This window comes from Nicotiana tomentosiformis, chromosome 3, assembly GCF_000390325.3.
Source record: "Nicotiana tomentosiformis chromosome 3, ASM39032v3, whole genome shotgun sequence".
NCBI classification, from domain to species: Eukaryota; Viridiplantae; Streptophyta; class Magnoliopsida; order Solanales; family Solanaceae; genus Nicotiana; species Nicotiana tomentosiformis.
In genome coordinates, this window is record NC_090814.1 from 3573917 (window position 1) to 3587691 (window position 13775).

At 35.4% G+C, this 13775-nt stretch overlaps 1 protein-coding gene across 1 annotated transcript; it reads left to right on the forward strand.

Annotated features, from left to right (window-relative positions):
• The first annotated feature begins 3945 nt into the window (after positions 1-3945).
• On the forward strand, positions 3946-13278 carry LOC138907279 (uncharacterized). Its single transcript, XM_070197870.1, has 9 exons — positions 3946-4002; positions 5359-6025; positions 6101-6207; positions 6364-6576; positions 7536-7784; positions 8021-8140; positions 8308-8433; positions 12795-12846; positions 12965-13278. Exons 1-9 carry the CDS (start codon positions 3946-3948, stop codon positions 13276-13278), a joined length of 1905 nt encoding a protein of 634 aa, XP_070053971.1.
• Positions 13279-13775: the final 497 nt, after the last annotated feature.

A 13775-nucleotide genomic window follows, 5' to 3' on the forward strand; every position in this document is an offset into this window, starting at 1 on the left:
TTTATTGTATTTCACTGTATGTTATTGTATTTCATACATACATATAATATATTAATACATGCAGTTAAACTGTTTTTATTGAACACACGTATTCTGTAATTAATACGTATATTCTTTGAGATATTTATTATGTCAATAATACTTATATTTCTCTGTTTAATGTAAGTTGTACCATCGACTGAACACTTGCATATGGTGAACGATGAAGGAAGGCATTACACCGTTTGCCTCTTAGAGAAAAAGTGCAGTTGTAGGCGGTTCCAAGTTGACGAATTACCATGCTCACATACTTGGGCTGTCTTGAAAAGCAAGTTTCTAATGACGGAAGATTATTGCTCGGAGTATTGCAAATCAAAAATTGTTGTAATGACATACGAGGTGCCGGTGTATCCACTGCCCGACAGAAGTGAATGAAATATACCAGCACATATATTAGAGGAAGTTGTCTTACTATACAAATGGAAAAGACCTCCTGGAAGGCCAAAGAAGACGCGCGATAAGCCGTTCAGTGAATTGTTTCAGAAGAAAAATCAACATTCGTGTAGTATATGTGGACAGGGAGGACATAATAAGCGTACTTGTAGAAATGCTCCACGTAGAAATTAGTTCATGTTCTGTATTCAAATACTGCAATTACAATATGTCACTTATTTTCTAAAGTTTTATATTACATTTTGATATATTGGTGTATCAAATTTGTTAATTTCAGATCACTAAAAATATTTTTTAGTGATATATTTACAAATTGATTTATATACATAAATGAGGTAGAGCAGGTCATCAAAGTGCAATACATAACTATACATACTGCACATATACTTAAATACACACACATACACACACACACACACACACACACACATATATATATATATATATATGAATCCATTCATTCAGTGTTGTCCAGTATGTATTCTTATGTATTCAGAATACATAGAATTCAACGAGCAACAGAAAAAATAGTGAATATAGAATGTAACTGTATTTCTTTTAATATAGAATACGTCTGAATACACTGTGTTAAATTATATAGTGTCTTTAATTTATTAAATATATAGAATTACATTGTATATAGCCAAATACAGTGAATAGATTGAAAAAGTATAAGACAATAAATACAGTGAAAACATTGAAATACAGGGAATACAGAGAAATACAATTAATACAATGAAAATACAGTGAATAAATTGAAAACATAGAAAACAATAACTACAGTGAATACACTGCATAAAATGAATACATGACTTGCATTACAAATTTACAAGTGAACATATATGGGAATTACATAACTGATATTAATTAAAAATATATCTGAATACATAAGAATACATACTGGACAACACTGAATATATCCTGCTGAATACATAACTTAGAGGCTGGATAATTCAGTGAAACACATTGAAGCTTTAGTTAAATTGAATAAAATGAAGACAACAAAACTTAGAGGCTGTTGTGTATTCCTTCAGCAACATCTTATAGACAACAAAGTTATGTATTCTAAAAATAAAATAGTTTGACTAAAACCATCATGTATTCTTTAATAAGCTTCAAAAACTATCTTCACATAAGACTATTCTTCACACAAAACTATGTTCAAAAAACTATCTTCATAGAAACCATCTTCAAAATACATCTTCACAGAAAACTATTGTAAAACTATCTTCACAGAAATATCCGAATCTGTGATTTGCCTAACAATCTTTGAGGGTGCTTCATTCTCGCTTATGGCATCAGCGTCTATCTTCCGCATAGAATAGTACCAAAGGAGGGCACCATATCTTTGACGGAGTAAATTGGCATCAAATGTTATTTGTGGAACCAAACCAAAAGTGCTCAGATACTCTGTGTATGCCGCGACATGCAACCCACAATTCCTGAAAATGTAGATAGACACAATTAAATATAATTCATATTATTAGTGTTATAAATAATACAAGTAAGGGGATAGAATACATATATGCTCCCAGTATTTTGTTGAGGCAGATTCGAAATGAAAACAACATCAAAGGGATCAGTTTGTGCCTTGTCATTGTATGCTGAGTCACGAGACCAATCTATACCTTGCTTATCTCTGTAAAAATCACTGATCGATAGATAACGAGGAACAATCTTAGCAAGCTTATCTATCTCAGAATCCACATAGGCATCATGACCTGCTGATCTATATGAGTCATATACTTTGATACATCTCTCCTTGAATGAGACAACTGCCAATATCCAATGAAGTTTGTCCTTCAAGTTGACTGGTATCAAGACATTGTCAACCGTATGCAATGCACATTAGCTAGCAATCTGTAGCCCCTTATGTACTCACATACCACATCCTCTTCTTTGGCTACACTTGCATTACTTTCTGTATCAGAATTTGAATGTGGTGGTTTGGTTGTACTTGCCCTTTGTTCTCAAGTAGTAAAATATGACATCAATATGCTATATATAAAATTTAATACATAGCGTCGGTACATTGAATGAAATCAAGAAAAACAAACTTCATTGAATAAACTTTATATATACAGGTATTGTATGTTGAAGAAACTGATTATAGAAGTCAATATCGCTGTATACAAATTGAAAAGGATAATGTTGTACCATTGACGTATATTGAAAATGAATCATCATGACTTCCTTCTAACTGCAGAACCATGAAGCACCTGAACAATTGATATTGGACCTAACACCGCTTCATATCGAGGAAACTTCCAAAACAAGAAGTACCAAATATTTTGTACTGCTCTGGAGTAAGTTTTTCTTTGAAGTCGGAGACTATGTCTGTGTTAGTGTAGGAACTGATATGCGGTGATAAAATAGACGGGTGTTTAACAAATAGTTTAATTTCCTGCATACAACAAAAATTATAAAGTTTTAATAAATGAGTGAAAATATAGTTAAATACAATTATTTGGAATACATAACTCATTCATGTTTTGAAAACATAATATATTGATAATTAGCACAAAAAATGAGAGTTATGACAATGACTGTTGTTCTAAATACAACAAAATTCATTTGGCTTGAGTACAAATCAGTGAAGGAACTATTGATTACATATAAATACATCAACATATATATAAATACAACAACATATGAAAACACTTAGATGGAAGACATAACTAAAACTAGAACAACTAGTGTATTTAAAAAAGTTGTGGAATGAACTAAAATACATCTAAATACATATAAATACAATAACTAGTGTATTTTAAAAAGATGTGGAATGAACTAAAATACATCTAAATACATATAAATACAACATACAAAAGTCACTGTAATAAGTGCAAGTCATTAAAGGCACTATTGAATACATATAAATACATCAACATATATATAAATACATCAACATACGAGAAGAGAAAGCAATGTATGTACTACAGAATACATATAAATACATTAACATGCAATAAGAGAAACCCATTGTAGAAGGTAATACTCAATGTATGCAGACTCAAATACATATAGATGCATCGACAATTACCTTTTCGTCCCGTGTATCCGAGCTAGTTCTTTCATCGACCTCATTTCCCTTAACACCTGAAGCATCATCCATAAGTTTTTTTCTCTTTTCCGCATCAGGAAGTGTTGATTCTTTCGAAGATTTCTCAACTTGGGCTTCTTTCGATGTGTCATTGTGTATTTTTGTTATCCTCTCTGCAACTATATTTGCTGCTGAAACTGCATTCAATTTCGCTTGAGTAATTTGCAAAGAGAAAGAGGGCCCATCAAAATTGAGTGCTTTGGTGGGTATTCCTCTGCTAACCCTCTTCTGGGATGTTGAATCAGCCATTGGAGAGGAAATTTCAAGTTTTCTATTGAAAGCATAATAATGGTGATTATTTATAAAAAATTAGTAGAGATAAACAGAAGAAACACAGTACAAACGAAAATCTAACAACTTAAATACTTACCATAACTATTTGGAGCAAACAATATAGAAAATTAAGAGAGACAATGCAGATGAAGAAGTGGAGAATCGTGGTTTCTGAGAATGGGGAAGAGAATGGCGATGTAAGTGAGAGAAACTGGAGAGAGAGATCGTGGAGAGAGAAATTTACATCAAATACGATAATTTTGTGAGAGAAAAATCTGAAAGAAGGAGAGAGAAAAATAATATACAACGTATTTAATGGCTTAACGGTAGGAGGTGACCATAAATAGATATTTTGCTATAAAAATTAAAAGGTAGCTATAGAAGATAATTTTTTAAAAGGGTATTTATTTATAATAAATAAGGTGTCAACCTTTGCTATAGGAGGTAAAATTTCCTTCTTCTTTTACTTTGAGCCCAGACGCCCAATCTTGTATTTATTCATTACTTTAGCTAGTTAGGTGGGTTTTAATATAAACTGGGTTGGCCCATTTCAGATGGTCGGTTGCTATTACATTGAGACAGATATTTCATTTGTATATTTTAACAAAAGGATAGAAGCTTCCTTTCTCTCTCAATGACCCACAGTAACCCTAGATAACTTTTCATCAATTCATGCTCAATCCAAACTTTATCATGGTATTAGATGTTACCCTCGTGTAATTTCACCGGAGTTTTGGTTGTTTCGCTGTCGTCCATTTCTTTGACGATTTTCGACGAGTTTCTCCGGTAGTGGCGTCTAGATTAGCGTGTTTCCTGGTGGTGTTTGCTTGAGTTGCTGATTAACCGAACTTATTCGGTAATTCTGTGGGGTTTCATGAACCTAGGGTTTTGGTGATTTCTACTGTTGTACATTCAGCTAGGGTTCGTTCGTGTCTTCGTCATTCACTCTTCTATACAAGGTCGTTGTTCCTTCCGGTTGCGAAGGAAATTGGTAACCCTAGATATTTCTCTTTGTTTTTTAGATTGCATGTGTAGCATTCTCTGCTATTTGTGTACAAAATGCCAAATGATAATACTTTCCCATCTGTGTTGCCTACTTCTCGCCCTACAACCTCTCGTTCTGCATTTCATGAAGATGATTATAGCCACCCCTGACATCCCCTCTATGTACATTCGTCTGATGTGTTGGGGTCCTTATTAGTTTCTGCCCCTTTTGATGGTACTTGATATGGGAGTTGGAGACGAACTATCCTTGTGGCTTTGTCTGTTAGAAATAAGTTGGATTTCATTAATGGATCCTTAGTCAAACCTCCTGACAGTTCTCCTTTAGAGAGACAGTGGTAGAGGTGTACTGATTTAGTCGTCTCATGGTTAAATAACTCCTTGTCCAAAGATATTGCTCGTAGTATTAAGTACTCTGAACTTGCTAAAGATATTTGGAGTGAGTTGGAGGAAAGATATGGTCAGCAGATGCTGCAAAAGTGTTTGAGCTTAAGATAGAACTAGCTCACATCTCACAACGTTCACTTGATATTGCCTCCTATTTTAATAAGATCAAGCAGTTGTGGGATGATATTGATACCTTGTCAATTAGTAGAGCCAGGGCTTACAACAACTGTGGTTTTAAATCAGACTATCAGATGGATGATGATGTCCAAAAGGTGTATCAATTTTTGATGGGTCTTAATGATACATATGTACAGACTAGAAGCAACATATTCATGATTAAACCATTTCCTTCTGTGAGCACTGTCTATAGTATACTGTTGTCAGATGAGAAGCAAAGGCATGTCTCTACTTCTCCTCAGTTTCTCCCTACATCTGCTTCTTTCAATGTTGGGGTGTCTAAACAGGGGTTTCCTTCCAGAGTTAATTTTTATGTTCAGAAATCCCCTATCTGCAAATACTGTAAGAAGCCAGGTCACACTATTGATAAGTGTTATAAACTGCATGGGTATCCTACTAATTTCATGTTCACAAAGGGGTCTGGCAGTAGAAAAACTGCAGCTCATGTTGAAGTGAATTCTCCTAGGCCTCCTGCTACTGTGGTTCCTACTATGGGTCCTGAGTCTGTCAAGCCTTCTGAGTCAGGTAATATTTCAATGGATCCTGGTCTGACACAAGATCAATTCTCCCAGTTGATGATATTACTGCAACAGTCCCATCTTTCTTCTGACTCTTCCTTTACTCCCACTCTTATGGCTTCTGCTAACTTTGCTGGTAAGCTGTTATCAGAAAGTGTTTTGCTCTAGTCATGCATGCTTTTACAAGTAGATAGTTTTATTTGGATTATAGACTCTGGAGCCTCTGATCACATAGCCTCACATAAAGACTTACTCGTTAATCTACAAACACTACCTGTGCCTTGTTTGGTTTCCCTCCCAAATGGTTACAAGGTCAAGGTTCACTTAGTAGGATCTTTGACTTTATTTCCAAATTTCATAATTCATCATGTTCTTTAGTTTCCTTCTTTTCAATATAATCTCATCTCTGTTCATAAGTTGTTAGATCAATACAATGAGATTGTTCTGTTTACCAGAACTCTTTGTGCTATACAGGCCTCTTCTTTGAAGATGCCTCTGGTTCTTGGTAAACTGGACCACAACCTTTACAAGCTTCTCCTAGCTCCATTTGCTTCTGCCAGTACCACATCCTGCTCTTCTTGTACTGTTAATTCTCATGTTGTTCCCACTGTTTGTGCTTTTTCTGAGATATATGAAAATGTAAAGAATGTTACAAATGTAAATGTTGTTATTTCTGATGAGACACATGTAAATACTGATGCAAATCTGAATAACATCAATAAAATAGATGTGGTTTGGCATTATAGACTTGGGCATATCCCTTTCTCTACAATGAAACATATTTATATGCTTGGGTCACAGTTATCTTCTAAGCAATTTTTTTCTTGCCCAATATGTCCACTAGCCAGGCAAACTAGATTACCATTTCTTGATAGCAGTATACAAACCAAAAAACCTTTTCAGTTAATATACATTGACTCTTGGGGACCATATCACTCACCTACATATACCGGCTCCAAATATATTTTTGGTAACATTGTGAATATTACCATTGATCAACCAAATAATTACACCTATAGAGCACTTTACATCATAATCACCTTCTCAGAAAGGTACTATGAATGTTCAGTCTTAACACAAGTCTATACATCAGTGATATTCCTCAAGAAATCTCTACATCTACATCTACATCTATTATCCAAATATTTTATAACCATTGTTGATGACTTTTCAAGAGCCACTTGGACTCACCTAATGGGAGCCAAAAGTAATGCCTTTGACCTTTTAAAATCTTTCATTGCCATGGCTGAAACCCAATTTCAATTAAAGATTCAAAATGTAAGAAGTGACAATGCCTTAGAGTTGGGATCCAACACTGTTGGGTCCAAATTCTTCTCTAAAAAAGAGATATTACATCAGACAACATATCTTCATACTCCACAACAGAATGGAGTTGTAGAAAGAAAATACGGACATCTTCTGAAAACTGCAAGAGCCCTTCTCTTTCAATCTGGTCTCCCTTTTAGATCTAGGGAGATTGCATACTAACTGCTACATACTTGATAAATAGGTTTCCTTCTAGTCTATTAAAGGACAAAAGTCCTTATGAGATCTTATATAACAAACTCCCAACATATTCCAATCTTGGAGCTTTTGGATGTTTGTGTTACTCTACTGTTCTAAAACCTCATAGAGATAAACTGCAGCTTAGAGATGTTCCTTGTGTGTTTCTTGGATATCATTTTGGAAAGAAAGTCTATAAGTTGTATGATTTACAGAATAAAACCTACTTTATTTCCAGAGATGTTATATTTCATGACCATATATTCCCTTTTGTTCAATATGACTTTGTTACTCCTACCATGTCCAATTTACCATTTTATGCTCGTTTTGATCACTCTGCTAAGAAGAGTCCCTCTTCAATCCCTGATTACTTCTCCCCTGCTCCACCATCTGTACATTCTGGATTTCACAACTCCTTTCCATCTAACTGTCTTGATTATGAGCTACCTGTGAACACTTCTCCTTCTTCCCCTTGGTTCCCCTCCTTCTCCTGGTTCCTCATAATCCTCCTTCTCACCTGCAGAATTATGTTTGCACCCTACCATCACATTGCTCAAGGTCTGCAAATTCAACGGTTGTGTCTATTTCTAGTGAACATCATGTATTTGAGCCCAATACTTATTTTCAGGCAGCAACTGTCCCTGAGTGGCAGGTACCTATGAGAAAAACGTTTAAGGCATTGGAGGCTAATGTGGATTGGGATATAGTTGAGTTACCCAAAGGAAAAAAGGCAATTGGCTGCAAATGGGTATACAAAATTAATACAAAGCTGATGGGAGCATAGACAGATATAAAGCTAAACTTGGGGTGAGAGATGGGCATAGATTTTCATGAAACATTTCACTTGTAGTTAAAATGTATACTGTTAAAACTTTAATTGTTGTAGCTTTTAAAAGGAAATGGCCATTATTTTAGCTAGATATTAATAATGCCTTCTTGCATGGAGACTTAGATGAGGAAGTTTTCATAAAAATTCCACCTGGTCTTTCTGTTTCTGCTGGTGCACAATCAGTTCCATCTCCTTCTCCCTCTACTTCTCTGGTTTGCAAGATAAAAAATCTTTATATGGTTTGAGACAATCTTCAAGGCAGTGGTATACCAAGTTATCTCAATCATTGTCTTCTAGAGGGTATATGTATTCCTTAAATGACAACTCCCTTTTTACTAGAGGTTCTGGTAATGCATTGTTCATCCTAGTGGTTTATGTTGATGACATTATCATCACTGAGACTGATTTGTGTGAAATTTCTACTGTGAAAACTTTCCTCCACGATCAATTCAAAATTAAGTATTTAGGCCAACTTAACTATTTCTTGGGCATTGAGGTCTTGTATTCTAAGGGTGGTGTGTTTCTTCATCAGAAAATGTGTAATGATCTAGCCGGTCGTTCTGATCATTTGCATTCCATTCAGCTATTTGAAGTTTTGAGTATCTTCACATGATGTAATATGATTTATGTGTATCGTCGGTTTCAGTTTTCGGGTGATTCGGAAGAATGATTCTCATTTTAGAAGCTTTAAGTTGGAAGAGTTGACCAAATTTGACTTTTGTGTATTTGGCCTCGGATCGGAGTTTGAATAGTTTCATTAGGTCCGGATAGTGATTTTGAATTTGGACGGATGCTCGGATTTGCATTTGGATGTTTCTAGAAGGTTTCAGCACTATTTGGCAAAAGTTAAAAATTTGAAGGTTTGGAATGTTTATAAGTTTGACCGAGAGCTGACTTTATTGATATCGGGTTCAGATTGTTGTTCCGGGGATTGAAATAGCTTTGTTATGTTATTTGGGACTTTTGTGTAAAATTTGAGGTCATTCCAGACTGATTTGATATGGTTCGGCACGAGTTTTTAAAGTTGAAAGTTTAAAAGTTCATTAAGTTCGATTTGAGGTGCGATTCATGGTTGTGATGTTGTTATGCGTGATTTGAGGCCTCGAGTAAGTCCGCGTTATATTATGGGACTTGTTGGTATATTTGGACGGGATCCCGAGGGGCTCGGCTGGGTTTTGGATAGGTTTGGATTGTGTTGCGCTCGTTTTTTATGTTTCGACGTAGTTTCTTTAAGCATAAATGGTACTGCATTAATCAAATGAGTTCCAATTTCTTTTTGATTGAACAATTATATCCGTATTATAATTTTGGAATCATAGCAACTGAAATCATCAAGTTTTGATAATGTATAAGAATTTACGGTCATTTTACAAAGAATTGGGTTGCCAGATTTTTCAGATTAATTACGACATTACCACTGAATTCGTATTTAAAAATCTGCACTATTTTTAAATATTGAAACCAATATATCTCCTTTATTATAAGGTCAAATGGCGTGATTCAAAAGCCTAACTTGAATGTAATTTCACGAGAAATCCATTGGAAGCATCAAAAGAGAGTTTCGAGATCGTTTGGTACAAGAAAAGAGGTAGAACAGTTGGGCATTTTTGGCTATTAATGTTCTTAGAGTTTTTCTCATCCTGAAAGTTTGGGATTGGGAGAATTCAAGGTTGTTCTTCAAGTTTCTTCCATGGGGTAAGGTCTAAACCATAACCTAAATATTTTTCTTTGATTCATTCCCTTGGTTTAAACTTTAATCCATGATTTTAATTGAAACCATATTTAATTCTTTAAATTAAGACCTAGGGTTATGTCCTAAATTTTAAAAATTTAAAATGAGTTAGAGGCGTTTATTTCTCGATTCCTTTTGGAGTTTTGTTCTCTTATATTAGGAGAATAACATACTCGAATTTTGCGAGTTTTGGAGGAGTATTTCGGGAGATATGGGACCCAACTAGTGTAGGTTGGCCTCTTGTGTTATGAACACCTATGGGCGATGTTTTGGTGAATTGGTTGAGCTATCAGACTCCGATTGAGTCAGTTTTTGTTCTTGTGAGCTTGTATTGGTTCGGGCTTCGATCGGATAAGCTTGGATTCAGAATCTAAGGGGGGCCCAACGTTGACTTTTGTTGACTTTTAAGTTGACTTTGGGCTTTTAATTAAAGATTCGACCTTTATAGATTGGGTTTGTTTCCTTTGACATTATTTGATGTTCTTGAGTTACTTTTGGCTAGTTTCGAGCCGCTCGGGAGATGATTTGAGCGGGATGGCGCTTCTAGTATGTTGATTGGGCTTGTTTGAGATAAGTATCTTGCCTAACTTTGTTGGGAGAACTTTTTCTACTAATTAACATTGTTTTCTATATGCGGGGGTGATGCATATATAAGGTGACGAGCGTATATGCATATTCCAGGGTTAATCATGCTTGGGGGTAAATTATACGATTAATTGTGCCTTGTAGAATTATGTGACCTTCTTGCTTCATGTCTTACTTGACTTCTAGATTACTAAGACTATGACATTAAATGTTAGAAACCAAGATTTAGCTTATTATAACTTGATTAAAATTTGACAGATTTTTAAGAAACTAGTGATATGTTAAATTCGGTCATCACTATGCTTAATCACTAATATCTCGCTACGACCGTTATTTTTGAGATATTGGATTCTATACTTGAGTTGAAGATCATTTTTTTGAGACTTGTTGAAATACTTGAACCATAAATTACTTGAGGTTTATTGAATTGTTATTGGCTTGAAAGCTGTGATTGATGTTCATTTGGAATATTCGCTTAAACACTCTCTTTGATGTTATTCATGCTTCCTACCTTACTTGTTATTGATATACATGTGCTTGGTGAGGAAGAATGTAAAGCACGAAGGGTGATGTCGTGGCATTGCATAAACATTATCATGTGAGGAAGATTGTAAAGCACGAAGGGTGATGCCGTGCCATTTTATTTACATTATCATGTGAGGATGGGAGTAAAAGCACGAAAGGTGATACCGTACAATTTAATTTATATTATCATTCTATCATTTACATTATCACGTGAGGATGAGAGTAAAAGCACGAAGGGTGATGTCATGCCATTTCATTTATATTATCATGTTATCATTTACATTATCATGTGAGGATGAGAGTAAAAGTATGAAGGGTGATGTTGTGCCATTTCATTTACATTATCATTTTTTAAATATTATCATGTATTCTACGAAGGGTGTTTTCGTGCAAGAGAGGACGAGGGACATGCACTATGTGATATCTTTTCCTTGTGTATACATTTATGCATTTACCTTGAGTTGTTACTGTTGCACCTATGTTTTCTATTTGGTTGTCGTTGTTGTTCGGTCTTTGTCCTCCATCTCATTTGTTGTTGTGTTGTCCATGCCTTCTATCTGTTTAAGTTGCAAATATCATGATTTCCTTCCTGTTGTCATATGTACATCCATGCCATTTCTTATTTGTTGCTCTTTTGTATAAACCTTCTACTATGTTAGTTATTCATGCATTCTATTTGTTAGCTCATAAAGACCATGCTTTACCTCCTTGTTTGTTATATCTACACCTAGGTCTTCTACCATATTAGTTAGTGAAATTTATGTTCTTCTTTTCTAATTGCTGTTATTACTCCTATGCCTTCTACCTAATCTGTTACCGTTGTCCATATGTACTGCCTTGTTTGTTATTGCTACTGGGGTATTTTTCACTTTGTCATTACTATTATTGGCATTTATTTCACCTGGTTGGTACTGTCATACGTATATTTAGTGAGGATGAGATGAATGCACGAAGGGTGTTGCCGTGCCATTGATTTGATACCTTGAGTATATTTTTCACACTATGAAAGTTATGAATTTACTACCGTGGTTTGTTGGTTATCGCTCTAAGGAAATGATTGATCGTGATATTGAGGAATATTAATCGTGATTTCTTCTAGTAATCATTTACTGCTTCGCATATTTATTTTTTGTACTCTTTTCTGTTAGGTTCTAGTCTTGTTCTATTGTTAGTCAACTGCACAGGTTATATCAATGAGTATGCTTTAAATATAAAGCATCGCACTACTTCACTGAGGTTAGTCAAGATACTTATTGTATACATGTGGTCGGTTGTACTCATACTACACTTCTGTACCTTGCGTACAGATCTTGGAGTGGAGCTGCGGTGGATGACAGGAGCTGACTCTGAAGATGTTCGTGCCTTCCGGGTGTGGCTGCCACTTGTCCCTGGGTAGTTTTAGAGTTGAATCCTGTTTATGTACACTTCAAACAGAAGTTGTATTTATTTCATATCAGTTTTTACAATAATTCAGTCTTAGTAGCTCATGACTTGTACTACCAGTTCTTGAAATATTATATGGAATCCAAATATATTATTTGTTGATCACCTTTATTTTATTAGAATTATGTTAACTATTAATTGGCTGGCCTAACGGGTCGAGTTAGGTGCCATCACAACTAGTGAATTTTGGGTCGTGACAAAAAGTTTGTGCATGATTTACTCACAAAGTTTCACTCATCTGACTGTTCTTTAGTGGTGTCTCCTCTTGAAATGCATGATAAATTGAAGGCTGATCATGGTGATCCTTTGCCTAATCCTGAGACTTACAGATGTCTGGTTGGTAAACTCAATTTCTTAACTCATACCAAACCTGACATTTATTTTGCAGTGCAGCACTTAAGCCAGTTTATACAGAAACCTTGCTTTCCTCACATGCAGGCTACTTTGTGTTTACTCAGGTATCTCAAGGGTACCCCTGATTTTGAGAGTTTTCTATGATACCTTCTTTGACCTCTCTCTTAGTGTTTATTGTGATGGTGATTGGGGTTCTTGCCTAGATAGTAGGAAGTCTATTAGTGAATTTTGTATTTTGCTGGGGGGAAGTCTAGTGGGTTGGAAGTCAAATAAACAATCTGTGGTATCCTTGTCTTCTGTTGAGGCTGAATATAGATCCATGAGTAACGCCACTGTTGAGATTACTTGGGTTTGCAGGCTTCTCTCTAATTTTGGCATTACAAATTCTTCTCCTATTAGTTTGTTTTGTGACAACTAGGCAGCCATTCACATTGCTAAGAGCCCTGTCTTCCATGAGCGCACCAAACATATTGAATTGGACTGCCATTTTGTTCGCACCAAGTTGAACGAGGGACTGCTTTAGCTACTACACACTTCCAGTGCAACTCAGCTTGTTGACATGTTCACCAAGCCTTTGGGTGGAGCTGTCCATCATCTGCATCTTCGCAAGTTGGGGGTTGTCTCACCCTCCAACTTGCCCGGGGGTGTTGAGATATATGAAAATGTTGTTACTTAGCGGGTTGGACCTCTTATTTTTACTTTCTTCTTTTACTTTGGCCTGAAGCCCACTCTTGTATTTATTTATTACTTTAGCTAGTTAGGGGGAGTTTTAATATAAACCGGGCTGGCCCATTTCAGATGGTCGGTTGCTATTGTATTGAGACAAATATTTCATTTGTTCATTTTATCAACAAGGATAGAAGTTTCCTTTCTCTCTCAAACGACCCACAGTAACCCTAGATAATTTTTCATCGA